General features: G+C 58.0%; 3 protein-coding genes across 6 annotated transcripts in view; all 3 read left to right on the top strand.

Moving 5' to 3' along the window:
• Positions 1-21: 21 nt before the first annotated feature.
• On the top strand, positions 22-14,204 carry LOC115349413 (E3 ubiquitin-protein ligase HECTD3-like). Its single transcript, XM_030033701.2, has 21 exons — positions 22-429; positions 526-686; positions 1,146-1,238; positions 1,512-1,647; positions 2,075-2,190; positions 2,474-2,587; positions 2,990-3,072; positions 3,452-3,617; positions 4,080-4,161; positions 5,106-5,288; positions 5,953-6,005; positions 6,349-6,413; positions 6,852-6,955; positions 7,284-7,403; positions 7,755-7,844; positions 8,210-8,416; positions 8,809-8,938; positions 9,393-9,467; positions 9,702-9,783; positions 9,905-9,976; positions 10,243-14,204. The coding sequence occupies exons 1-21, from the start codon at positions 106-108 to the stop codon at positions 10,325-10,327; spliced, it is 2,541 nt and encodes an 846-aa protein (XP_029889561.1). The 5' UTR covers positions 22-105; the 3' UTR covers positions 10,328-14,204.
• A 1,324-nt stretch (positions 14,205-15,528) lies between these two features.
• LOC115349412 (E3 ubiquitin-protein ligase HECTD3-like) lies at positions 15,529-24,467 on the top strand. 4 transcript variants are annotated; one of them, XM_030033700.2, is made up of 21 exons: positions 15,529-15,946; positions 16,040-16,200; positions 16,769-16,861; positions 17,290-17,425; positions 17,804-17,919; positions 18,185-18,298; positions 19,386-19,468; positions 19,718-19,883; positions 20,458-20,539; positions 20,814-20,996; positions 21,092-21,141; positions 21,265-21,329; positions 21,605-21,708; positions 21,985-22,104; positions 22,233-22,322; positions 22,414-22,620; positions 22,892-23,021; positions 23,493-23,567; positions 23,842-23,923; positions 24,032-24,103; positions 24,261-24,467. In XM_030033700.2, the coding sequence occupies exons 1-21, from the start codon at positions 15,617-15,619 to the stop codon at positions 24,343-24,345; spliced, it is 2,544 nt and encodes an 847-aa protein (XP_029889560.1). In that variant the 5' UTR covers positions 15,529-15,616; the 3' UTR covers positions 24,346-24,467. The 4 variants fall into 4 exon arrangements, 2 of the variants coding, with proteins under 2 accessions (XP_029889560.1, XP_040984023.1); XR_005933760.1 differs by lacking the exon at positions 22,892-23,021 and having other exon boundaries at positions 24,261-24,455; XR_005933759.1 differs by lacking the exon at positions 23,842-23,923 and having other exon boundaries at positions 24,261-24,403.
• A 391-nt stretch (positions 24,468-24,858) lies between these two features.
• The window catches only part of EIF2B3 (eukaryotic translation initiation factor 2B subunit gamma), a 104,778-nt gene continuing 104,519 nt past the window's right edge, over positions 24,859-25,117 (top strand). The window contains exon 1 of the mRNA XM_030033702.2: positions 24,859-24,979. The gene's annotated coding sequence lies outside the window, so the exon portion shown is untranslated. The remainder of the gene's footprint in view (positions 24,980-25,117) is intronic.

Genomic DNA, 25,117 nt, shown 5'->3' with positions numbered 1-25,117 from the left:
CCATCTTGCCTTGTCGGCGGGCGGGGTTTGCCGTAAACCCGCGAGTAGCGACCCCGCCGGTGCGGGACTCGGTCGCTGCCCGCCGTGCACGGTACCCGGTGCGCGATGCGTGCGGGCGGGGAGGCGCCGCACCAGGTGCTGGGCCGGCTGCGGTTCCTGCTGCAGTGCAGCGAGTGCTTCCGCCGCGCCCGGGCGCTGCCCGCCGCGCTCTGCTACGTGCCGCGGGAGGTGCAGTACAAGATCTGCAAGGACCCCGCCGCCGCCGCCGCCGCCGCCCGCAGCCTGCTCAGCGTCTGGGACAGCCCGGGGCCGGCGCGGGGCGGCAAGCGGGCGGCGCGGGCCACCATCGAGGTGCGGAAGGGCGGCTGCCTCCGCGCCACCGGCGAGGAGTACTGCAACGGCGCCGGGCTCTGGGTCAAGCTCAGCAAGGTAACGGCGGGGGGGGTGGCTGGGAGGCCGCCGCGGCCTGCGCTGCCGGTGGCGGGGCCTGTCCGTCCCCTGACGGGAGCCGCCCGTCCCCCGCAGGAGCAGCTGGAGGAGTACCGGAGCGGCTGCGAGCTGGAGGAGGGCTGGGTCCTGGTGTGCAAGCACGCCGACGGCGGGGACCGGCTGGTGCCGGTGGAGTCCACGGAGCGGATCCAGCGGCAGCAGCAGCTCTTCGGGGTGGACTACAAACCCGTCATCAGGTGCGGGGCCACCGCTCTCTCCCTCTAGGTCGCCGTCCCTGGCTTCCCCGGCTGCCCGTTGTTCGGCAGAGAGCAGGGAGGTTCTCCCCCCCCCCCCGTTCCCCCAGGCCCAGCTCCGTGGGGTTTCGGTGTGCTGCCCCTCAGCCGTTCCTGCCCTGGACTGAGGAGCCCCGGCCCGCTTGGCCGCTTCTTCCACGGAAGTGAGGCAATAGGGATGCCAGATGTGGCGTTAACTGGGTTCAGCTCGGTCACTGTCCTTGTCACCCCCCCTGCGGGGTGTGGGCTGGAAGAAGCAGAGATGGTTGGAAAGGAAAGGACGGCAGATGAGGCTGGAGGTGATGGAAACTGGAGTGCGGTGGGGCTTTAAACCCAAGTTTTCCCCTTCCAGCTACTCCTCGACCACCAGCTCCTCCTTTCCCCTGCGTTTTTCTCACTCCCCCCTTCTCTGGGTTGTTTCAGATGGGAGCAGGTGGTGGATCTGACGTACTCCCTGCGCCTCGGAGCGAAGCCCAAGCCCATGGAGCAGGATGAGGCCGCAGTAGAGAAGCTTCGGTATGAGCTGTTTCCCAGCTTCTGCTGTGGTTGGGTGCAAGCCACTGTCTCTCCCTGGGTGCTCAGACAGCCGTCTCCTACAAACGGAGGGGAGAGGGGGTTAGACAGGCAGCGGGGAACACCTCTGCTCGGCACAGTCTTGTCCTAGATAAGCCTGCACAAAGCAGAAAATGGGGCAAGACCAAGGCAAGCAGGCCATGTACCTGTCCTCCCTGACCCGTTTGCCTGGCTGTCCCTTGCTCTCCAGACCCATTAATCCCTTTTCCCTCGTAGGTTTGTGCCCCCAACATGGACTTATGAATGTGACGAAGACCTGGTGCATTTCCTCTATGATCACATTGGGAAGGAGGATGAGAACTTGGGCAGTGTCAAGCAGTATGTGGACAGCATCGATGTGTCATCCTACACGGTGGGTTAAAGAGACAAGGTTGCATCAGCCTGACTGCCATGGGGCTGGGGAGTGTGGATAGTGCTTGGTGTGGTGCTCTGGGCTGCGTTTAAGGATGTGGGAAGGAAGCCTGGGGAGCGTCATGCAGCAGATTGTGTAATGTGGCCCCTGGAGGGGCTGTGGTTTGAGAAGCAAATGCTAATATTAGCTGCGAAGCTGACTTTAGGGAGGCATTGATATTCTGTGCTCTGTGTGACCCCAGAGCACCTTGGAGGGTCAGCCCCAGTGTCCTGTGTGTTCTGTACTCTCTGTGTCTACCCACAGCCCAGCAAAGGGAACAGCCCAGTTTGACGCCCTCTGGCTCTAAGATCTGTGACGACAGTAAGCATTAAGGGGAAGTTAATCCTACTCCCATCTGATCTTCCTTTCATTCACTGCCCTCTTCCAGGAGGACTTCAATGTGTCATGCTTGACCGACAGCCATGCCGACACATACTGGGAGAGTGACGGGTCCCAGGGCCAGCACTGGGTGCGGCTCAACATGAAGAAAGGCACCATTGTCAAGTGAGGCACCTCTCCCCTGCGCGCTGGCTCGTGGCTGGGGCGAGCCCTGCAGCCCCCGCTCTCTGCATGAGTACGTCATGGCCCAAATTTGCCCTGCGCTCCCTGCCCCTCTTCCCTTGCTCTGGCTCTGGGCTTGAAGGGGTCTTAGCAATGTCACAGGTACCTGGGGATCCCAGCACTAGCTGCGTGTGCTTGATAACAAGCGTGACCCAGCAATGAGGGGAAGCGGCAATGGGTGTTCAGGTGCAGTTACCTTCTCCTCATTTCTTGCTTCCCTTTGCAGGAAGCTCCTGCTGACAGTGGATACCACCGATGAGAACTTCATGCCCAAGCGGGTTGCCGTGTATGGGGGTGAGGGGGACAATCTGAAGAAACTGAACGACGTTGGCATTGATGAGTGAGTGGATGGAGGTGGAGAGGGTAGCATGGCCCTTGCAGGGGCTGGAGGTGCTGGACACCCTGAACCTAAGCAGTCATGCCAGTACCAGCCTAGCTTAAGAGGCCCAGGGCCTTGGGACAGGCGTTTTCCATCTCTGAGCTGTGGGTTCATTCTGCCTACAATAGCAGACGGTACAATCGTCAGGGCTCTTCTGATCCGATTGTGGGACCCACTGGGATCAGCAGGTTCCAGCAGGCACCAGCAGGTTCAGGCCATGTTGTAGGCAACTGGGTCTGGGTTCCTGCTGCAGGCTCCCATTTCAAAAGATGCAAACCCTCTTCCCTTACAAGCAGCTGAGTGGATTTGGGCAGGATGGGCGAGGGAACAGCTCTGCAGCCCTTGTCTGTGCTGTGTTTGCAGGAGCTACATTGGGGATGTGTGCGTCCTTGAGGACATGACAACACACCTGCCTGTCATCGAGATCCGGATCGTGGAGTGCAGAGGTAGGGGTGGGTGTTATGGCCACATCCATAATGCACCTGTTAGATACTGTACATTAAGAGTTTGTTCCTGTGGGTTGTACTTCTTGGCCCTGTGGGCTGTTTCAGACAAGATGCAGAAGAACCCTGGGAAACTCCAGGGGGACCTTGAGGTTTGCAAGCTCTCAGCTTTTCTTCTATCTTTCTCTGCCTTCAATTTTTTTTTTTTTTCTTCTGTAAATGCCCCGCTGCTTCTTCACAGAGGTATTTCAGGCTCTCAGTGCCCAGCCTCAGAGCTGGTGGAGGTGGTCACATTCCTGGTGCTTTTACTGATAGAATTCCCATGCTGGAAGGCTTGCTTTCTCATGGTCTTAGTGTATCATCCATGGTCTTTCCTTGGCAGATGATGGGATTGATGTTCGCCTCCGAGGCATCAAAATCAAATCCTCCAGACAGAGGGACTTGGGCCTCAGTGCTGACATGTTCCAGCTGCCCAATTTAGTGCGCTACCCTCGCCTAGAAGGGACAGACCCTGACCTGCTGTACCGACGGGCTGTGCTTATTCAAAGGTACTGCGTGGAGGGGGGCAGACGAGTGGGGTGGCATTGCCTGCAGGGGTTGGTGCCATCTCCAGCACGAGTATGGCTGGAAGCTGTAAAGCTGTGTGACTCCCCTTGGGACAAACATCCTGGACCCTGGACTAAACAGCAGGGTCATTTGGGAACAAAGTGGGCTCCCTGGGATAACTCCTCTACACTTCCAGAGGAATTTTGCAGCTCAGGTTCACAGTGTCTTGTGTGTCACAAGTGCAGCATATCTGTGCGGTGTGGGGGCCAGGTGCGTGCAGTGTCTCTGCAGTGCCTAGGGAGTGGGAATTTAGTACCAAAGGCTCTGCGATATAAAATATCATGCTGAGTTGGGTTTGGATCAGTTGTAACTTTTCTGCTTGTGTCTGGGGTGTCTGGTTTGGAATAGGCTTGTGCAGATCCTTGTCCCTCCTGTGTCACAATACCTTCTTCTTTGGGATTTAGGTTCATCAAGCTCCTGGACAGTGTGCTGCATCACTTGGTGCCAGCCTGGGACCACACTGTTGGCACGTTCAGCAAACTCAAGGTGAGCGGTTCCCTCTGTGTCTTGTAGGGCCTCAGTCTGGCAGGGTGATTGCACTTGGGCTGTGGCAAGGGAGGCAATCACTGCTTGTTGCTGTTAAAGCAGCTCAAGGGAAATACCTGGCTGAGCTCAGTTCATTAAAGCTGTGAAAGGTGATACTGTTTAGAGGCTAGTTTCCTGCTAAAACACTGATGTGGAAACATGTAGCTATGGGTTAACAAGTAGAATCATACCAGAGCACTTCATCCTCAAAAGGACTTGGACCATAGCAGCACTGGGCATGTGAGCTGGACACACATCCCCTCCAAGATCTCAGCCCAGGACACTCTGTTCCTGCACTTACTGCCAGCGGCTTTGAGCTGGCTGTGTCCAAACAGCAAGGCTTTTACCAGTAACTTCTCTCTGGCTTTAATAAGCTTTTGATTTCTATCTTTGTCATAAGACTGAGTTCGTCCCTCCAGTTGTCTGTTTTCCTTACATCGTCTCTCAGAATACATGTGCTGGACATTGCTGGGGTAGCCCCATTCTGTGTGTTTGCAGGCCTGATGTCAGAAAGCACTGTGATTCCTGTGCCAGCTCAACGTAGGACCCAAAGCATTTGAGGATTCTTGTTTGTTTAGAGGAGCTTGCTTTGATTACTAATAGGAGGGATAGTAAGACCAATGTTCTGGTGAGAGTGAGGGTGAGGGAGAGTCCAAGCAACACTAGAGTACGAGCGTCAGATGATGACTGGTGGAAGGAGGACGGGGCTTGGTATCTCCCTTAAGCCAGAAAGCAAAATCTTTCAGGGGCAGAGCTGGAGCAAATATTGTCAGGGAGAATGTGTGTGTGGAAGACAGTGGCCCTGGGAAGGGGAGAGACCTGGCAGTGCAGTGGCTTCAGTAGGAAGTAGGTGATGTGTTTTGGACACTGGGCACTTCTGACATTGTGGACATACCTGTTGGCAGCATATCAAGCAGTTCTTGCTGCTGTCCAAGAGGCGCACAGCTCTCATTACCCAGTGTCTGAAGGACTCTGAGACCAGCAAGCCCAATTTCATGCCGCGGCTCTATATTAACCGACGCCTGGCTATGGAGCACCGAGACAACCCTGCCCTGGACCCCAGCTGCAAGAACGCTGTCTTCACCCAGGTACTGTCCCTCCTGGAAGGGTCCCTGCTGCTCTGAAGAGAGTGGGGCATCCCAAAACCAAAATGAGCCACACAGAGGTGGGTGGAAGGGACAACTTGGAGCTGGAGGTACCTGGAATCCTCAAGGCCTCTTCACATGACTCACAGGCTCTACAGTTACAAGTGCTGATGATCCCATTTCCAGGAATAACATCTAGGAGGGATTTGGGATCTCTGAGTTGAAGTCTTATCTCTATCCTGGATGCTCTCTGTGGCATGTTGCTAATGCAGAGCATAACAATCTCATTGCACTAAAAGGGCAGCAAAGAATTCTTGTGTGACAACAATAATGCAGCTGCATACAGTCCTGTATCGTGGTTTTACAGCAATGCTGATCTTCCTATCGTCATTCTCCTCCCACCTCCAAAAAATCTGTTGCTCTATGTGTGCACAAACAGCCCAGACTGCTGTGAGGTTTAATATGCGTTCAATGTACCTCTGAGGCCAGGAAGCTCCACACAGTGGTTAGCACTTAATTTATGTTCCCTTTCCAAAAATGAAGGGCTCCTAGACCATTTAGAGATCAGCTTTGGGGCAAACCAGATTTCTCCCAATTTCCTGCCTTCACCTGGCATCGGTTCCCCTGAAGAGGGGATACCAGCTGTGATCTTCTCTGCTCGTTGCAGGTGTATGAAGGCCTGAAACCCTCAGACAAGTTTGAAAAGCCTCTAGATTATAGGTAAGCGGTTTTTTTCTGTGTCTGGGGAAGGAAGGGGATCATTCATGCAATGCTGGGAGCTATGTCCTCTGTCACAGCAGGGTGTTTGGGAAGCCTGTGTGTGTCCTGTGCTCTGGAGAGGGTTTGCTAGGGCAGGAGCCAGCTCAGCCATGGGATCAGGGCCTGTTCCCCAAGGTGTCACCTCCCTACTGAGGATGCAGCTGTCTCTGGAGATTGAGATCTTGTCCTGTCCTGAGCCCAGGCTGGTCCACCCTAGTCGCCTGGTGTCCCTGCTGTGTCTGCTGCCTCCCCAGCATCTCCTTGGCTTTGAACAGCACCTCAGGCAATGCCTGGTTCTCTGCAGGTGGCCGTTGCGTTATGACCAGTGGTGGGAGTGCAAATTCATCGCAGAGGGCATCATTGACCAAGGTAGGGGCTGTGTGAGGCAAGGGCAACTCTGGAGCAGAGTCGGGGGTTGATGGGGTGACTTTGTTGCTGTAGGGGCTGTTGTTTGCTCCCGGTGTTACTGCCTGTGGAGGAGAGAAGGAAGGTAGGTTGCCTTGTCCTGCCACTCCTGTCCATGTCCCGGATAAGGAGTGCTGCTTGCTGGGATGGGGACCAGACCTCCATTAGTCACTAACAGCAGCTTTGACAGTGCCAATGCTCCCTCTGGCTGTTCTCCACAGGCCAGGCAGGGATGTTATTTCTCCTGTCTCATTTCCTCTGGTGCTGTAAGGCTCTGACAGGAGCTTTCTGCTCAACCCTGGGCCAGGTTGGACCAGAATTCCTCATCTTTGCTCTATAACTCTGAGGGCCAGCACATGGGGAGTTCACATCACTAAAAATGCCCTTCTTTTGGGGTTGCAGGTGGTGGTTTTCGGGACAGCCTGGCAGACATGTCGGAGGAGCTGTGTCCCAGCTCAGCAGACACCCCTGTGCCTCTGCCCTTCTTTGTGCGCACGTCCAACCAGGTGGGTCGGGGTATTTGAGGCAGATCTTTCTGTGCCTGGCAAGGCAGTGCTTTCTCTGTCCCCCTGCGTGCCAGGGACATACCTACTTTCACTGGTCCAAAGCTTTTCCTTGTGAAGGGTTGGGTAGATTGCTTTGTGGCATCTCATTTTAGGATATGCTGGCAAGTGCCTGGATAGTTGTGTCTCACTAGGAATATTGCCAAGGAGGATGGGGGGTTTAGCCCACTTCTGTTGTGAGAAGTGCCCAGAGGCACAGCAGGAACTGAGTTTGTGGTGCTTCATGCTGTGCTGAGATTATGACTTGGAGTTTTGCCTCTTGCTGCTATAGGGTAATGGCACTGGAGAAGCCCGGGACATGTATGTCCCCAACCCCTCCTGTAAAGACTTCCCAAAGTACGAGTGGATTGGGCAGATCATGGGAGCAGCTCTGAGGGGCAAGGAGTTTCTGGTAAGCTTTCAACCCTGACCCTGTATGGAGGTTTGCCACAAAGGGAGTCGTTAGCCGCCTTCTGCAGCCTGTCTGACAGGAGCATGGGACGGCTCTGTGATCACACACTGGGACAAAAGGTGTTTGGCAGGATTTGGGGCCAAAGGGTTAGGAGAGCTCACAGCCTGAGTTTTGGGAGATGCTGCTGGGAGCTTGGGAGAGGGTGTCTGGTCTCTGCTCAGCTATTATGAGCTCTGCATGTGGACAGGGGGAGTGGGGAAACTCCTTTGTGTCTGCACTGTTGAGCCCTATTTCCATCTTTGAGGATGTCTCCTTTCACACAGACTCAGCAAAATCCCTGTTCTCCTCCAGGTCCTGGCTCTTCCTGGCTTCGTATGGAAACAATTAACAGGGGAGGAGGTCAGCTGGAGCAAAGACTTCCCTGCCGTGGACTCCGTGCTGGTGAGAGGGACTGGGAGGCTGTGCCTATCCTATTCCTTGTGCCACTCAGCAAGGTGGTGATTTGTGTCCTTGTCCTCATGCTGTGCTTGCTTCTTCCTGTGATGTGTCAAAGAAACATGCACAAAAAGGGCACCCATAGCATTTAATGCATCCTATAGCTAATACAGAGATGTAGCCATGCTGACTACTGCTTCAAGCATGCAATGCCCCAGGGTCTGCTAAACAGGTCTAGGGCAGCATATCCCATGCTGTGCTGCTGTCACAGTCACTCCAGCCCTTGCCTGGGAAGGGAAGAGATGGGGACTCGGGGACATCACTGCCCACTGGGCATCTCTCTAACAAGCGCTGATGTGGGGCCTGGGCAGGTGAAGCTCCTGGAGGTGATGGAAGTCATGGACAAAGACACCTTTGAGTTCAAATTTGGGAATGAGCTGACCTACACGACAGTCCTGAGTGACCAGCGCATGGTGGAGCTGATCCCCAATGGCAGCAGCACCGTGGTGCGCTACGAGGACCGCAAGGAGTTCATCCGCCTGGTGCAGAAGGCTCGACTGGAGGAGAGCAAGGAGCAGGTAACACTGTCCCATAGCATCAGTGGTCATTGAATTCCCAGAGACGTATCCCCCAGTCTGTTTCTGGTAAAATGCATTGTGGTTAGTGTCCCTGTGCTCATTAGTGCAATAGCAGGCAGTCCTTTTTGGTGAGATCCTGGAGTCCATGGAGTTGTTGAGAAGCAAAGTGCCTTGTAGCAGCATGGGAGGCATGGGGTTTTATTACCAGCTCTGACACAAGCTTCCTGAATGAACTGGGATGCATCTCTGTGCGATCCTGTTCCTTTCTTCAGGTTCCTTGGAGCATTTGCTGATCAGTCACATGGCTTGCATCAAGTCAAGTCCCCTAGGCTCAACCACAAGCCAGAGAAATGGGCAAGACATGCTGCTTACCTGCCCTGTCTCCTTTTCAGATCATGGCCATGCAGGCTGGGCTCCTGAAGGTGGTGCCTCAAGCTGTTCTTGACCTCCTCACCTGGCAGGAGCTGGAAAAAAAAGTCTGTGGAGACCCCGAAGTCACAGTTGATGCCCTGAAGAAGCTCAGTAAGTGAAGGGCTCTCCTAAAAACTCTTTCCCTGAAAACAAGACTGTCTTCTCTCCATGCTGGGACAAGGAGAGGTGTGGGAGGCCAATATTAGCCTTTATTACAGTGAGAATGTGGGCCTGTATACTTCCTGTCTTTAGGTGGGTGCCGATGGGGGCAGGGGTGTCCCTTGTTTCCATTCTGGGCCTCAGAGTAAAGGCTGGGACATCCCTAGGCTGCCAGTATCTGAGCCTCTGTGGAGCTGAGATGTGGATCTGGATGTGCTTTCTGGGAGGGGCCTGACTGCATGTGTCCCTTGAACCTTGGGTCTACATGCTCGCACCCTGCAGGCACCTAGAGGTGTCTTCCTGCACTGGCAGAGGACCCCTGGGTGACCAGAGGAGGCCCTGCTCTAATTTATCTAGGAGGAGCTTGGATCTTTAATAAACTGCTTTTCTGTATCCTTTCTGCCAGCCCGGTTTGAGGACTTTGAGCCATTGGACACCCGTGTTCAGTACTTCTGGGAAGCACTCAACAACTTCACCAATGGTGAGTTATTTGCTCTGTCCCTGCATATCTTGTACCCTGACAGCCCCTGCATGCTGGCTGGGAACTGGGAGAGTGAAACCACCCTCAGTGCTGCCTGGGGAACAGATGGGAACCAAGGAGAGCAAGCAGCTGGGCTGAAGGAACTGCTTGTTAGTGCTGGGGATATGTGGAAGTGGCTGTACTCCATCTCGCTTCCCTCTAGGGTCGGCTGATGTCTTTGCTTTTGCTTCACAGAGGATCGCAGCCGCTTCCTCAGATTTGTCACTGGCAGAAGCCGCCTTCCAGCACGGATCTACATCTATCCAGACAAGATGGGGTGAGTCCATTCTTCTGTAGACTGCAAGGCTGACAGATCCCACACCAAAGGGGTGTGTGGTCCCGTCTCCCTTGCCTCGCTGGCCTGCTGGTTCTGACCAGTTTGTCACCTTCTCCCCAAGCTCTGAGACAACAGATGCTTTGCCGGAGTCGTCCACCTGCTCCAGCACCCTCTTCTTGCCCAACTATGCCACGTAAGTTTTGGTGCTTCCCTACATCTGGGGGACTGTGTCTGGGCTCTCCTCTTAACCTTGGTGCTGACCCATAGGGCCCCATCGCTTTGCCACACTTACGTCCCCCTGCCTGTACCATGTGGCTGCTGTGATTCTCTTTGTGAGTGGCTGGTGAACCATAGCTTCCATCTCAGAAAGTGTCTTGTCCTCTCACCTGGCAAATGCAGCAATGGCAACTCCTCCTTGTGTTTTGTTTTTTTTTTTCCCCCACCTCCTGCCATCCGTAGAGCCAAGGTATGTGAAGAGAAGTTGCGCTATGCCGCCTATAACTGCGTGGCCATTGACACAGATATGAGTCCGTGGGAAGAGTGATGTTGCAGCCTGACCGAGCAGCATGGACAATCGTTCGACAAAACCGTGCAGTTGGGAAGAGCTCCCTTGTCCCCCCAGGATGTGTATATATAATAAACATATAGGTGTGATGCCTGGCTCCCAGCAGTGGTAACCAGCACCTCTTTGGACACGGAGGTTTAGGTCTTCAGCAGGGTGGGAGCTAGCTTGGAGTGTAAATGTGATTGCAATAATGAAACCCTGGCTCAGCCCTCATACATCAGAAAGGTCTGGTAGGCTTTTGTAATGAGTTTCTTCTCCACGTGTCCCTGTTGCAGCTCCACAACTCTCACTCCTCCCAGGCTATGCTCTGCTCCTAACAGAAGTGGGGTAGGGCCGCAAAGCTGCACAGCAGGTTACAGCACAGGACAGAGAACTGTCGAGCTGCTGCTGAGACTATGGGGATGCTCAAAGATGCTCAGTGTGCATCCTAGCCTGAGTGTCCTGACCACATTCCCTTGCCTTGTTCCTGCTCTCATCTGAGGTCAGTGGAAATGAGATCATTCATCTAGGTTTAAGAAGAAATGGGGCAGGCTGGTGGCTGGTGCTGTAGGGGTGCCTCTGGCCACCAGGTGTCACGACAGACCTTGCACAGAAGGACCGCAGGTGCTGTCAGGAAAGGGCTCCCATGCTTTTACATCGCACAAAATCCCAGTTCCTGTGACCACCCGTGGTTCCCTGCATGCCTTGCACAGCAGCGACCGCTGGAGGAGCTGCTCCCCTACAGGAGGTGGGAACTGTCTGCCTCCTTCCTGCTCTGTAACCTTCAGTTCTGCATCCGGCATGCTGGTGGCCTAGCAGCTCTTCTTCCAGGCTCTTTGAGCCATGGTTTTCCCCTAAAAGCCAGTATTACAACTAATCTGTTCTAGTTCTCATGGAGATGTGCAGGCAGGGCCAAGCTCTTCTCCCAGGCAGCAGGGGTTAGAGCAGTAGCAGGCACGACAGCACTGGACTCTGCTCCCTTCTGCTCTGGGGAGGTAGGTGGACACTTCAGGTGGACAGGGAAAGCCTTTGCCCCAGAGAAGTGGAGAGACTGTGGGTACGAAGGGTTGGAGCTCCTTGAGCAGATGGACATGCAGTGTGTGAGCGAGGAGCAGGCAATGAAAGCTTTACATCTTCAAGACCATTGGAAATGTTCCTTGATCTTCTTAGCCCTGGGCAAGGCTAGTCATTGCCTAGCACTGTGAGCTACCAGATGTCAGTCCACTTTTATACCCCCAGCTCCATCCTCAGCCCGTGTGGTCTGTTGGACCACCAGTACTAAGAGCCACTGACTCAACCGGGGCTTCACTGGGGTGGGGCTAATGCTGCAAGTTAAGATTTATCCTGTCTTAATGCTTCATGCCTTTTTCTCCTCTGTTGAAGGAGTATTTCATCCAGAAATCACTTCCAGTTGTAAATAAAGTCCTTCTCTTCACCAGTTTCCTTTGAAACTGCTGTATTCCTAGGCCTGCTGAGGGGGGGTTTGTACTAAAAGGGATGTAGGACCAGGATAGAGCATGTGCTGCCATATCCCACATTGCGGTGAGCAGAAGGATTATGGGGTGAGCAGGAAAGCCATTTCTGGCAGCCCTTGCCTGCAGCAGGGCCTTCCATGCTCAGCTGGGTGAGCGTGAAGGCCCGTCAGCTGGAGGAGGTTTTTTGTAAATCCTAGAGTTATCTCAGAATTGAGCTCTGTGGTTTTGTGGCCCATTTCAACGACCAGCATGGGCAGGAGCAGAGCTGGCGTGATACCTTTCTGTTCTGGTGGCTGAGTCATTTCCTAGGGTGTCTGTTTTAAATGGGCCTGAGTGAGCTGGTGAAAGGACTTTGGTCTGCTGGCTTGGCCTCAGTCAGGAGTGTTGGTGAAGGAGTCTTCCACATTGAGCTGGGTTTTGAAATGAGCCATCTTAGATCCTTTCTGGGCACTGACATTTGGGTGGAATCAATCCTGCTTTTTCCAACCTTGCCCACTTGTCTCTAAGGGAGATCAGCGGGAGGTCACATTATTTACTGAGCAGAACTAGAATTTGCAAGAAAAATTGACCCCTCTCTGGTACATTATTGCTAGGCAGGGGACAGTTGGTTGATGAGTGGCTCAGGGCAGGATGGATAAAATGGCCCTAGTCTTTGGTAGAGGGTGAGCTGATGTCATCTGTGGGAATGCGCAGGCTAAGAGCCAGCTGGGGCTGTTTGGGGTGACCAGCTGTGGGGGAATGGGCACCTCTGGCTGAGACATCTCTAACAGTTGACTGCTGGCTCCCCTGGCCTTGGTGGAAGCAACTGCAGCTGACAGAGAGTAACTGAGGTAATAAATGGAGGTACCTAGAGCAGCTCACTGAGGGATCAGATGCTTGGACAGCTCTATTCCCTCTCATCCATGTACACAGTCCAGCCCTCCGTGATGAGGGCAATGCTGAGAGCAGAGCCTGGCTGAAGCAGTGGGATCCTTCCCTAGAAGCATCGTGGCATCTCCATCTTTGGAGATGCTCAAGACTTGTCTTACAGCCCTGGGCAATCTGATCTAACTTCCAGTCTTGCCCTTCTGGCTTCAGGTCTAGGCTCTCTCTAACCTGAAGCATCTGATGATTGTGGAGTTACCAACTCTAGCTTTTCCCACATTTCTTTACTCTTCCAGCAAGGTCTTTTAGCCCCTGACTTCTCACACCCTTGGGTTTATTTCCTGCCACTAAGAAAAGAGTGCTGCCCAAGGGCTTGCTGGAGCTCTGGTGCAAGTACTGGAGCTCTGGGGAAAGGATCTAGCTGGTGATGGGGATTTCTATTTTAAAAATACTTGTAGTAACAGGACCCTGGCCCTAGCAGGAAGGCTGCAGTTGGGAGCTCGTCCAGGATGGTCTGGGTTTAACCCCTACAAGCATATTGAGAAAAGCATTGGCTTATCATATATACTATTGTTTTACTGTCCATTTTGTGTTATGGCCATATACATATTGAAGAATGGTAGCAGCCGCTGCTGTAGTGTTACACTGTGGTGTAGAGACCTGTGAAAGCCCTTCCAGTTGCAGGAAGAGCCCAATGCTGCAGTGAGGTCTCAGCTGAGATCATTTAGTGCAGAGGGTCTGGACAAATGTGGCTGCTGAGCAAGGACACCAAGATAACCCACAGATCATGCTGTTGAGTTTGCTGTGCAAAGGTGAGCTGGGAAGGGGGAGCTGGTAACCTGCCTGGATCTCCTCTGCATGGTCCTCTGTCTTGTCCGTGGTGTTTTAAAGCCAATTACAAACTGAATTTCTGCTGTGACAGCCCAGCGAATTGTGGAAAAGGTCAGCCTGGCTCAGCTCTGACCAGTCTCAGGGGCCTAAAGTAGGTGTTATTTCAGTGCTGGGTCACATTCCTTCTCCTCTGATCTCTCAAGCTGCGGGTAGGAGCCATCTCCTACCATGTTTGACAAGACATAAGTCAAGTGCCCCTGCCCCAGACTCCCGCTGTGCGTGGCCGGGTCGAGGGAGCCCTCCTGGGCACCAGGAACCAGAGGCTGCATGTCCCTACCCCATTACCCAGTCTCAAGTCGGTTGAGATTGATTTTCAAGCCAGTGCCATCCTGGGGAAGGTGCTGGTGCCCCTGTGCTGCTGAGGAGGCTTCTGTGTGTGCCAGAGCTGCAGCTTTACAGGGTGTGGGCAGGGACAAGCTGGGGGAGGGACCGATGCCACGATGGCTCTGTATAACTACTCGCTCTCTCCTGACTTCAGCTTGCTGAATTGTCATAGAATAGCTTCAGGTGATTAATAACGCACGTGTAGTCTAACTGTTCTTGTTATTCCACTAATATCCTGGAGTATGACAAGCTATAAATAGTTTGACAGGGTCTGTCTGTCCCTACCTCATGTAGGACCTAAAATAAAGTGAATGAAATAACTACTCCTGGCCTTCCTCATGATTTGTCTGGTCTGGTTGGGGCTCCTGCGTCCTTCTGTTGGGTTAAACAGTGATGGAGACTGGTGCCATGAGAGGCGACTGGAGGTGAAGCAGAAATCGGCCCTGTGATACTCTTTGCCCACAAAGTAGTGTCATGGAGGTAGCTCAGAGTATTAACTGTCTCAACCCTTTGCAACAGCTCTGCAACCAGTTTTAGAGGGTGACCTGGCTGCGGAGGGAGGGCATGGGACCCTCCTGACTGTGGTGGCCACAGTTAGGAGCAAGGCAGAAGCTTGCATTTCTCTTGCACTACGGTTCAAGACACTTTGCTCCTGGCGAGGCCGGTGCCCATTGCTGTGGTGAGGCACAGGCATGCCTGCTCAATAGATAATGCTGCAGGGGTGACAGCTCTCTGCACTGTGCCTTTGCAGGCAGGGATGGAGCTGGACTCTGACCTGCCAGGAGAGCAGGCAGGCGCCAGAGGGGTGTGGGGACCTTTGAGCTCTGCCAGCCTGGTTGTTTCCTGATCCCTAAACGCAGCTCTGTGCCCAGCCTGGAGAAATTCAGGTAGCGCAGGGTGGAGCTGAGTTGTTCTCTGCCACCGCCTTGCCGTGGTATGCGACAGGCAGACATGACATGGGGTGATGCACTGCCGGCGTTCCGGGGTGGTTGGGTGCTGCTGGGTGTCACGGCCTCGCTCCTGCTGCCAGGATGCTATTGCTGCCTGGGATAAAGCTGCTGCTCCTGGGCAAGGAAGCCCATCACCCTCCCCAGGGAGTGCTTGGAGCCTCCCCACCGGCTGCAAGCCTGCGTGGGGCAGGAATATGTCCCCCAGCCAGCCAGGAGCCAGCTCTCCCCGTAGCAGGGTGCCTGCTCTGCTCTTTTCCGTGTCCACGCCAGAGATGTAGCCCTGTGCCCTGACCCCGCAGGGGCCCCCTCTCTGCTTGCAGGGATGCAGGCAAGCGACAGGGATGTTGGGGGCCAGGAGGGAGCGGAGTCCTAAGCCGCGGGGCGAGGGGATGCAGGTGACCCGGGTCAGCTCCTGCCGGGGACCGAGGGACCGGGGTGGGCGTTCACACAGTCGCATCTCGGCAAAGGGGAGAAGACGGCGGCCCCGCACCCAGCACCCCGCTGGGGAGCGGGGCCCGGGAGGGGTGAAGAAGGGCTGGGACCCGCCCGGGGAGGAGGCGGCAGCCCGGGAGCTGGGGCTGCCCGCGGCGGGGCGGCCCGGAGGGCCGGGCCGGGCGCGGCCGGAGGCGGAGGCGGGCGCGGCGGCACCGCCGGAGGCGAACCGGCACCGCCGGGGGCACGGCACCGGGGCGGGCACGGCACCAGGCCAGCCCGGGGCGCAGCGGGAGCGGCACCGCCGGTGCGGGACTCGGTCGCTGCCCGCCGTGCACGGTACCCGGTGCGCGATGCGTGCGGGCGGGGAGGCGCCGCACCAGGTGCTGGGCCGGCTGCGGTTCCTGCTGCAGTGCAGCGAGTGCTTCCGCCGCGCCCGGGCGCTGCCCGCCGCGCTCTGCTACGTGCCGCGGGAGGTGCAGTACAAGATCTGCAAGGACCCCGCCGCCGCCGCCGCCGCCGCCGCCGCCCGCAGCCTGCTCAGCGTCTGGGACAGCCCGGGGCCGGCGCGGGGCGGCAAGCGGGCGGCGCGGGCCACCATCGAGGTGCGGAAGGGCGGCTGCCTCCGCGCCACCGGCGAGGAGTACTGCAACGGCGCCGGGCTCTGGGTCAAGCTCAGCAAGGTAACGGCGGGACGCGCCCCGCCGCGCAGCCGGCAACCGCCCGGGGGCCGCCGGGTCCCGACGGCGGTGACGAGGCGGGGTGTGCTTTCACAGGAGCAGCTGGAGGAGTACACGAGCAGCCGTGACCTGGCTGAGGGCTGGCTCCTGGCGCAGAGGTTCGGAGAGGGAGGAGACAAGTTGGTCCCGGTCGACTCCGTGGAGAAGATCCAGTGGCAGCACCAAACGCTCGGGGTCGATTATAAACCCGCGGTCAGGTATGGGCCCTGCCTGCCGCACCCCGGGTAGGGACCGGGCTGCGGGCGCCGGAGGCGCGTGTGGCCGGTACCCGCAGAGGACGTGCGGTGGACCCAACCGTCCCAAATCCCTTGGGCGCGTCCAGCACAGCCCCCGTCACTCCCTCCAGCGCGGGTGGGACACAGGCCTGCCGAGCCGCCTGCGGGCGGGAGGGTGCTCCCTCGTAGGCTGATCCTGTTGGCTTGCGGCAGCACCTGCGCAGGATAAAGGCGATGCCAGGGGGTTCCTGAGGCACTCGGGTTCGGGCTGAGCGATGTCGTGGAGGTAACGCGGTGATGAGAGAGCTCATGCTTGGTTTTCACGACGGAAGGCTGTGTGCAGGGCTGGATTCCCCGGCTCTGCCCCAGCCTCCACCCGGGTGCAGGGATGCTCTCATCTCCCCCGCAGCTGTTCCTGCAGTCCCTGGGGGTCACCCCCGGTTCCCCACCGCTGCTGCCTCCTCTCCAGGCTAAGGCAGTAAACACTTGGGCACACTGAGCACTGACCCGTCTTTTCCCTTGTGCAATTCCTCCACCGGTGCTGCTCCAGCTGGGAACAAGTGGTGGACCTGACCTACTCCATGCGCCTGGGAGAGAAGCCCAGACTCGCAGAGCAGGATGAGGCCGCGGTGCAGAAGTTTCGGTATGAGTGCATCTCCTAGAGTGGTACTGCAGCACCTTGAGGGGCAGCTGGCCGGGGCCTGGACACATCTGTGGGGCCAGGACCGGCTTCAGGGTTGGGATTGGGGAGGGTGGGTGCCATTAGATGCCTTTTACGTTGATACTGTTCAACACTGCTCAAGCAAAGATGGCCTTTGCTCCACGAAACATCGGAGCAACCACATGGTGCTATTCCCAATGGGCTGGGGTGGCCATAAACACCTGGTATGGTGGTGGTGAGATACAGCCGTGCCATCTGCCTGTGGCGGGGACAGCTGCCCGACACCATCCTGATGTGGTGACCATGAGATGCTGCGGCCAATCTGAGATGGGGCACCTGCACAGTGCTGGTGGACACGTTTGGGGCGCAGCCTGGTCTCCCTGTCCCATTAACACAGAGCCCCCCTGCAGGTCTGTGCCCCCGGGCTGGAGCTACGAGCATGACATGGAGCTGGGGCGCTTCCTGTATGATCACAGCGAGAGGGAACTGCAGCATGGGGACTGCACCAAGGAGCATCTCAGCAGCGTCGAGGTCTCCTCGCAGGCGGTGTGTAGTGGGGCTCCTCTGCAGCCTAAAATCAGTGTGAGACACACAACCATCACCGCAGCTGCGGGGAGGAGCAGCCGGTGGTGGCTGTCCCCTCCGTGAGGAGCAGGGGATGATGGTGGGGTTTTGCTGCTCTAGCGAAGCTGCCAGGAGTTGGGCATATGGAGCAAAACGCTATTGTGTCTCTGGGCTACTGCAAGGGGTCCGTGGCCATGCCCAGCTTGCTCTGTGCGGGAGCCACCATCTGCCCGCAGCCTAGTGAACCGAGGGGCTGGCCCGGTCCTGACCTCCTCTGGCCCCACGGGACCCATCCCAGGGGTGGCCGCAGCGTGCCCAAGGATGCTCAGCTCCCTCCCTCCATTCGCCGCACTCTTTCAGGAGGATGGCAGTCCAGCCCATCTGACGGACAACCAGACATACACCTTCTGGGAGAGCAACGGGCCCCCGGGGCAGCACTGGGTGCGGCTCAACATGAAGAAAGGCACCATTGTCAAGTGAGACCTCAGGGTGTCCCCTCCCTGCCGGCGGCTGTGTCAGGGATGGGCACGGTGCAGGCCAAAGCACCATCTTCCTCCTGAATGCAGCTTTCCCCAGGCTGCAGCTGGGGGGTCTGGGTCAAGGTGGGGGACAGCTGCTGCCAGATGCACCCCAGGAGGTCATGGCCTTGCCCCTGGCCCTGGAACATCTCTGGGGGCATCTCTGTGCCCACGCAGCTCAGGAGGGGAGGACAACGCTGCCCCTTGCTCTTCTCATCCCCAGGAAGCTGTGGCTGATGCTGGACGGGCAGGCCAGCTCCTATGTACCCAGGCGGGTGGCTGTGTATGGGGGGGCACCGAACAGGCTGCAGCACCTGCGAACAGTCCTAATTAATGAGTGAGTAATGAGCGAGAAGCAGCCTGGGTCCAGCTTGGGCCAAACTCCCGAGCTGTGTCTGCATCCAGAGCAGATGCTAAGGAAACGGCTGGGGTTGGTCCAGAGTGACCTGGCGGTGACAGTGACTCTCTGCAGGTCAGGGCTCCCTGGGTGCAGGCTACATCTGTCCCCACAAGCGTGGTGGTCCCCTACCTCCATGTGCCAGCCACGTGCCTTCATCTCCACTCCTGCTCCTCATCTGTGCTGCGGCAGCTGGGCTGCAGCATGCTTCCCGCTGCCTGGTGACTTTGGGGGTCTTTCTGCCTCCTCCTTGCCTCTGGGGACACATGCTGCTGCCGTTGCCTTTCTGAGCATCTCTGCCGTGCTGTAGCCAAGAAGTCCTGGGGTTCTCCACCTCTCTCTCTTTGCCCTGGCTCTGCAGCACCCTTCTCGAGGCAGGCAGGGGTTTACGCAGGGGTACAAAGATCTCCTTCTACTTCCCCAAAACTTGCCTGTTTGCCTTTTTTTGGCTGAGCAGTGAGATCTGTCTTTGAAGAAGCACCTGCGAGACCGCCAAGGTTTCCTTCCTGGTGGCAGGAGCCAACTCCTCACTGCATCTGGGCAGTCACAGTGGTTTTTCCCACACACACCCGTAGTTCTTTGATGGGACCTTGCCAAAGGCTTTGGAAACACAAGTGGATCACTTGCCAAATAGCTCATCTCCACAAATCCCTGTTTCCTTCAAAACACATCACCCTTGTGTGACCAGCTCGGCTTGAAGGATAGTTGTCCCATTGTGAGATGTGCCGGGACACCTGGGAACAGCGATGCGCTCTTGGCCATCTCGCCTTTCTGTTTTGCTTTGATTTTTGCTCTTTTCTGGCTCTTTGGATGGAGCTTCCACCTTCTTCAGGATGTCTCTGTGCCTCTGACAGCCTCTTTTCCCTGCTCGGTCCCCTCCTGCTGCAGCCCCGGTGAGGTGGGGGGGCTTTCACCATGCGTAGCATCACATCCTTGGCTGGGGAGCCGGAGTGGCCCACACCTCGCTGGCTGCCTCATTGGTGTCTGTGCCTGGTGGCTCTGCCATCTCCCTCCATGCTGTGTGCAGGAACAGCTTCCAGGACGTCTGCATCCTCCGTGACATGAAGATCCACCTGCCGGTGCTGGAGATCCGCATCCTGGAGTGCCGGGGTGAGCCTGTGCTGCCAGACTGGGGCTGCCAGCTCAGCCCGGCCCTAAACCTGCAGCTGGTCCCGGCACCTGCAGCTCTTCCTGCTGCACTGGCTGCTTTTTGGGGTCTGTTGGAGGAAAAGCTGGGGAATGAGCTTCATTTGGGATGCCACAGGTGCTGGGAGCTCCTTGCCCCCAGTTGCAGCACCCGAGCTCTGCCAGCTGCACAACTGCAGCTGCACATGTGGCATCACTGTCCTTTCTTGGCAGACCAAGGGTGCAATGTCCGCCTGCGAGGGATTAAGATCAAGTCCTTCTGGGAGTGGGACCTGATCCTCAATGCTGACATGTTCCAGCCAGCCCGGCTGGTGCGCTACCCTCTCCTGGAAGGGGTGAACACCGACGTGCTGTACCGGCGGGCTGTGGTTATTCAGAGGTACGGCACAGGGATGGCACCATCCCTGCAGCGAGCCTGGACCCTGAGAAGAACCATGCCCTGGCCTTTAGCAGGCAATTGCACATGTCTTGCTTAAAGTCTGCCAGCTCCTTTCCTGTGTGCGGCAGGGACTTTGGCTTGCTGCTCCCCATCCAAACACGGCTGCTTCCAATATCTGGGGAGCATGGAGGCAGCACGAAGCAAGGGGGACCTGCATCACGTGGAGTCCCCCACCCTGCTGCCTGCAGGGCAGCCCTAGGCTGGGGTCAGCACTGGCCCCACAGAGAGACCCCTCTGTAGCAATCCAGCCGCAGTGCTGCAGCGTGGGCTGGGCTGCACTCATTTGCAGCTTTTTCTTGGGGGGAATAAAATAAGGCACTTGGCCAGAGGGTGCTGGTTGGGTGCTCCCCTTGGTGTGCCGGTATCCCTCCGTGGGCTGGAGGAGACTCACATGCAGGCAGCGCAGCGCAGCGCCCAGGCTCAGTGTGTCTGCAGTGAAGCACCACGGGCGTATCAGGCTCCGCATGTCTGCCAACCCCCTCGCATCCTCACGCTGCTCCTCTCTGGTCTCCAGGTTTGTCCAGCTCCTGGACAGTGTCCTGTGTTACCTGATCCCCCTCTCCGAGGACAGCGTTGGCACCTTCAATGCACTCAGGGTGAGCGTTTGCTGGGGTCCCCTGGGATGGTGCCGGCAGGAGCATCTTGTCATGGGCTCGGCTGGTTTTGCTGGAGTCTGTGGCATGTCCCCCTTGATCCGATGAGGACAGACCATCCCAGGGCTCATGCTGAGAGCTGCTGTGCTGGGCATTGCTGCAGGAATGGAGGAGCTGAGCATCCCCTGTGACACCATGGGCTGTGCTTGGGGAGGGGGAAAGAGGGCACGTGGTGGCAGGATCAGGCCTCTAACCATCCCTGCTCGTCCCTTGTTAGAGTATGAAGCCGTTCCTGCTACTGTCCAAGCAGAGCACAGCCCTCATCACCCACTGTCTCCAGTCCTCGGAGAGCACCCCGCCTCACACCCTGCCAAAGCTGTACATCAACCGGCACCTGGCCCGGGAGCACCGCGCCAATCCTGCACTGGACCCCAGCTGCAGGAACACCGTCTTCACCCAGGTACGGCAACGCCATGCCCCATGCCAGCTACCTGCCAGTTCAGCATCGCTTGCTCCCGCTGCATCTCATCCCCTTTCCGCTTTGCTCCTCTCCAGCTGTATGAAGGGCTCAGATCTTCCAAGAACAATCAGCCCCTGGACTACAGGTAGGTTTTCAGCATCACATTTGTGGGGTGTCACCTCCCCGGAGCGGGGTGGGGGGGGGGGATGCCGGGTGCTGCTGGCTCTCTTGGAGGAGGGATGTGCATGGGGCTGTTGCTTCCCTGCAGGTGGCCCCTGAGCTACAGCCAGTGGTGGGAGTGCGAGTTCATCACTGAGGGCATCATCGACAACGGTGAGAGCTCTCCCCTCCTGCCCCAGGGCGCTCCCCTGGGCTTTCTTGTGTTGGGGTGCAGCTCTGTGGTTCCCCCTCTGCGGCGGAGTGTCCACACTGTGCCGGCTGCTCTGTGGGAAGCAGCCCCGCTCTGCACACGCGGGGTGGTCCCTGCATCTCCCCTACCCCACCGGTGCTGCCCCGGCCCCAGGGAGGGGGGCAGCTTGGCCAGATCCTGTGACTCAGTGTCTGGCCCTGGTGTGTCAGGCAATAACTAGCCTCTGCCCCCACTGCAGGCGGCGGTTTTCGGGACAGCCTGTCGGATGTTTCGGAGGAGCTGTGTCCCAGCTCAGGCGATGTCGCTGTGCCCCTACCCTTCTTCGTGCGCACCTCCAATCAGGTCTGACACCCCGCTGTCTGCCTGTCCCGGCCCTGGGTGGGGCAGCCAGAAGAGCCTTGGGGCTTTTGGGGTGTTTGTTAGTCCTATCTTAACGCTTGCACAGCTATTGGCGGGGGGGGGGGGTTGCTGTGTTTGTATCCGGGTGATGGAGATCTCCTGGAGGGGTATAAAGGGCAGGAGGGGTGGACGGAGGGGTGATGGAGAGGGAGGCTGCAAGAGGGACCATGCTGGGCTGGTCGCATCTGTGTCCGTGGGTCCTAAGCCTCTCTCCTGCAGGGTAACAGCGGCAGCGACACCAGGGACTTGTACGTCCCCAACCCCTCCTGCAGGGACTTCCCCAAGTATGAGTGGATCGGGCAGCTGATGGGAGCAGCCCTGAGGAGCAAGGAGTTTCTGGTGAGCACAGCAGAGCCTCCCTGGCCGGCGAGGGGGCTTGGCAGGGACCACCGTGTCTTGGGCAGAGGGGCTGCCCTCAGGTGAAGGAGGGGCACGGGGAGGACGTGTGTCTCTGTTCCCTCCGGCAGATCCTCGCTCTGCCGGCGCTGGTGTGGAAGCAGCTGGCAGGGGAGGAGGTCAGCTGGAGCAAGGACTTTGCCACCGTGGACTCGGAGCTGGTGAGTGGGGCTGGGGACAGCAGGGCAGTGCTGTGCATTACCCCGGCTGCTCCGACTCCACCATGATGGCTTTCGCCTGTTGGGGTTGCAGGTGAAGCTGCTGGAGGTGCTGGAGGGGGTGGACAGGGAAGCCTTTGAGTTCATGTTTGGCAGAGAGCTGACCTACACAATAGTGCGGAGTGACCAGCGCGTGGTGGAGCTGATCCCCAATGGCAGCAGCACTGTGGTGTGCTACGAGGACCGCAAGGAGTTCATCCGCCTGGTGCAGAGGGCTCGGCTGGAGGAGAGCAAGGAGCAGGTAACGCTCTCCTCCAGGGCCGGCGTGGCTCCAAGGGGACCCTGCTGCTGTGGCAAGCACTCCTGGTACCTGTGGGGTTGGTGGCTGTGAAAACGTGTCTCCAAAACCAGCTCCAGCTGGGCAGTTCCTCCGTGCATCCCATGCCCAGGATGTCCATGAGCCCTGGGAACACCCTTTGGGGTCCTGCGGTCCCTGCCCCTGGTGCCCTGGGTGGCTGCCCTGGGCTCAGACCCACCGTGGTGATGTGGGACCCTTCCTGTGCTCCCCCAAGATCGCAGCCATGCGTGCTGGGTTGCTCCGTGTGGTACCTCAGCCTGTGCTGGACCTGCTCACCTGGCAGCAGCTGGAGAAGAAAGTCTGTGGGGACCCTGAGATCACAGTGGCTGAACTGCGGAGGTTTAGTAAGTGCCGGGGCCAGCCCAAAGCTGTTCCCAGACCCCTGCATGGGCAAGGGACCCCCTTGATGGTGCTCGTCCTGCACACACATCCTGTCCCATGCTGAGTCTCCCTGGTTGTGGGGTGCCTTGGAGCCTGGGGGAGGATAAGCCAGAGAGACCCTGGATAGGGATGCTTCGGGTTTAGCTGCAAACCCCACTGGTCCCCACTCTGGTCCCGCTGGTCTTCAGCTGCTATCGGCAGAGGTGAATAGCCAACCTGCAAACCTGGACCCCCATTTCTCCACTCGCCTTTGGGCAGGATGCCGGTCCTGCTCAGGGGTGCCGAGGGCTCTCAGGGGCTCGCCGAGAGCAGAGAGTCTCCTCCTCTCCTGCCTCTGCTCTGGTCTCTCAACAGAAGGGCAAGATGGACATGTCCCATGTTAATTTGCTTTTTTGGGAGTTTCTAACGAAGCTGTTGCACATTTTTCATCGCAGTCACATTTGAGGACTTTCCCTCTGATGACACCCGTATCCAGAACTTCTTGGAGGCGCTCAATAACTTCACCAGTGGTGAGCGACCCTAAGCCTTCCTTCCCCTGCTCTTCGTGTGCAGCGGGGCGGGCCAGGGTACCCACTGCCCTGCACCCCTGGGATGCTCACGAGGTGCTTCGCTGGGAGTCAGCTGGGGTCATCCCGCCTGGCCCTTCCCGGGGTGCTGAGAGCATCCCTTAGCTTTGCCCTGTGCTCCTGGGATGCTTTTGCAAGGGCAGACCCTGCCCTGACAGCAGTGACTGGGATGGTCCTGTCCCTGTTGCTGAGATCTGAGCCCTGTCCTTCCCCTCAGAGGATCTCAGCCGCTTCCTCAAGTTCGTCACTGGCCGGAGCCGCCTCCCAGTTCAGATCACTGTCTACCCAGAAAGGGAGAAGTGAGTCCGTCCTGCCTGGGCTGGGGTCCCTGCGCCATGCTGGGATTCCTGCGTGGTGTGAGGTCCCTGCACCTTGCCAGGGTCTGACTCTTTCTCCGCTCTCCCAAGCCTGAACGCGTTGGACCTGATGCCACAGGCCTCCACGTGCTCCTGCAGCTTCTTCTTGCCCAACTATTCCTCGTAAGTCGAGCTGGGGACAGGGATGCTCACCCCTCCCTGGGGATGGCCCTGGGCTCCCCTTCCAGACTACCTAGGCCCTGCCCTGGGGGATGTCGGGGAGCATGAGGCTCTCAGTGCCCGTCACAGCCGTGACCCAGCGTGTCCCCCCCCCCGCCAGGGCCAAGGCCTGCGAGGAGCTGCTGCGATACGCCGTGTACAACTGCATGTCCATCGACACCGACAAGAACCCCTGGGATGAATGAGGCCCCCCCCCCCCCCAGGCGCCCCATGCCACGGGAGCCGCCCGCCCCGGGGACACCGGCTTTAATAAAACGGCAGGGCCGGATCCTGCCACCGTGCCCCGGGTCCTGTTTGCGTCCGTGCCACTCGAGGGCTCTGCCTGCGCCGTACGTGGCCAGTGTTGCAACTGGGGGGGAGGGGGAGAGGGGGGCAGCATGGCACTGTCTGCTGGGTGCTGCGCCGGCACGGAGTGCTGCGGGGTGGAGAGCATGGCGTGTACGTGGGTCCTGTCCCCTCCTGGACACGGAGTGCGTGGGGAGCGCACCCCCCGCCCCGCCCCGCCCCCCACAGCCTGCAGCGCCACCTCCGGCCGCCTGGGGGCGCTGTGCCGCCGAGTCCCTCCCGCTGCTGGGTAAGGATCTATGACTCGGCGCTCCGCAGCCCGGGATCCTTCCCTCGGTGTTCCTCTCGCTGCCCTGGCCGGGAGGAGCCGATGGCGGCAAAGCGAGGAGGCGGATCGAGCCTATCGGTGCTCTACCGCCGCTGTCCGCGATCGACCCGCTCGGCTCTTCTCCGCGCGCACGCGCAGTGGGCGCCGGCGCCGCCATTCCTGTCCTGTCAGTGAGGTGCTGGGTGCCGGCGGCCACCAGAGCGGAGGTAACGGCGAGGCGGGGGGGAGGCCCGGCGCCTCCGCACGGGCTGCGATGGGCGCGGGGGAGGTGGGGAGGCGGCGCACGCCTCCGAGAAGCGCTGGCGCCTAAAGTTGGGCCAGGTTGAACCGAACTGGTCTTAGCC

This window comes from Aquila chrysaetos, chromosome 12, assembly GCF_900496995.4.
Source record: "Aquila chrysaetos chrysaetos chromosome 12, bAquChr1.4, whole genome shotgun sequence".
Lineage (NCBI taxonomy): Eukaryota > Metazoa > Chordata > Aves > Accipitriformes > Accipitridae > Aquila > Aquila chrysaetos.
Note: the sequence above shows the minus strand (reverse complement) of the source record. Positions and strands in the feature narration are given on the sequence as shown.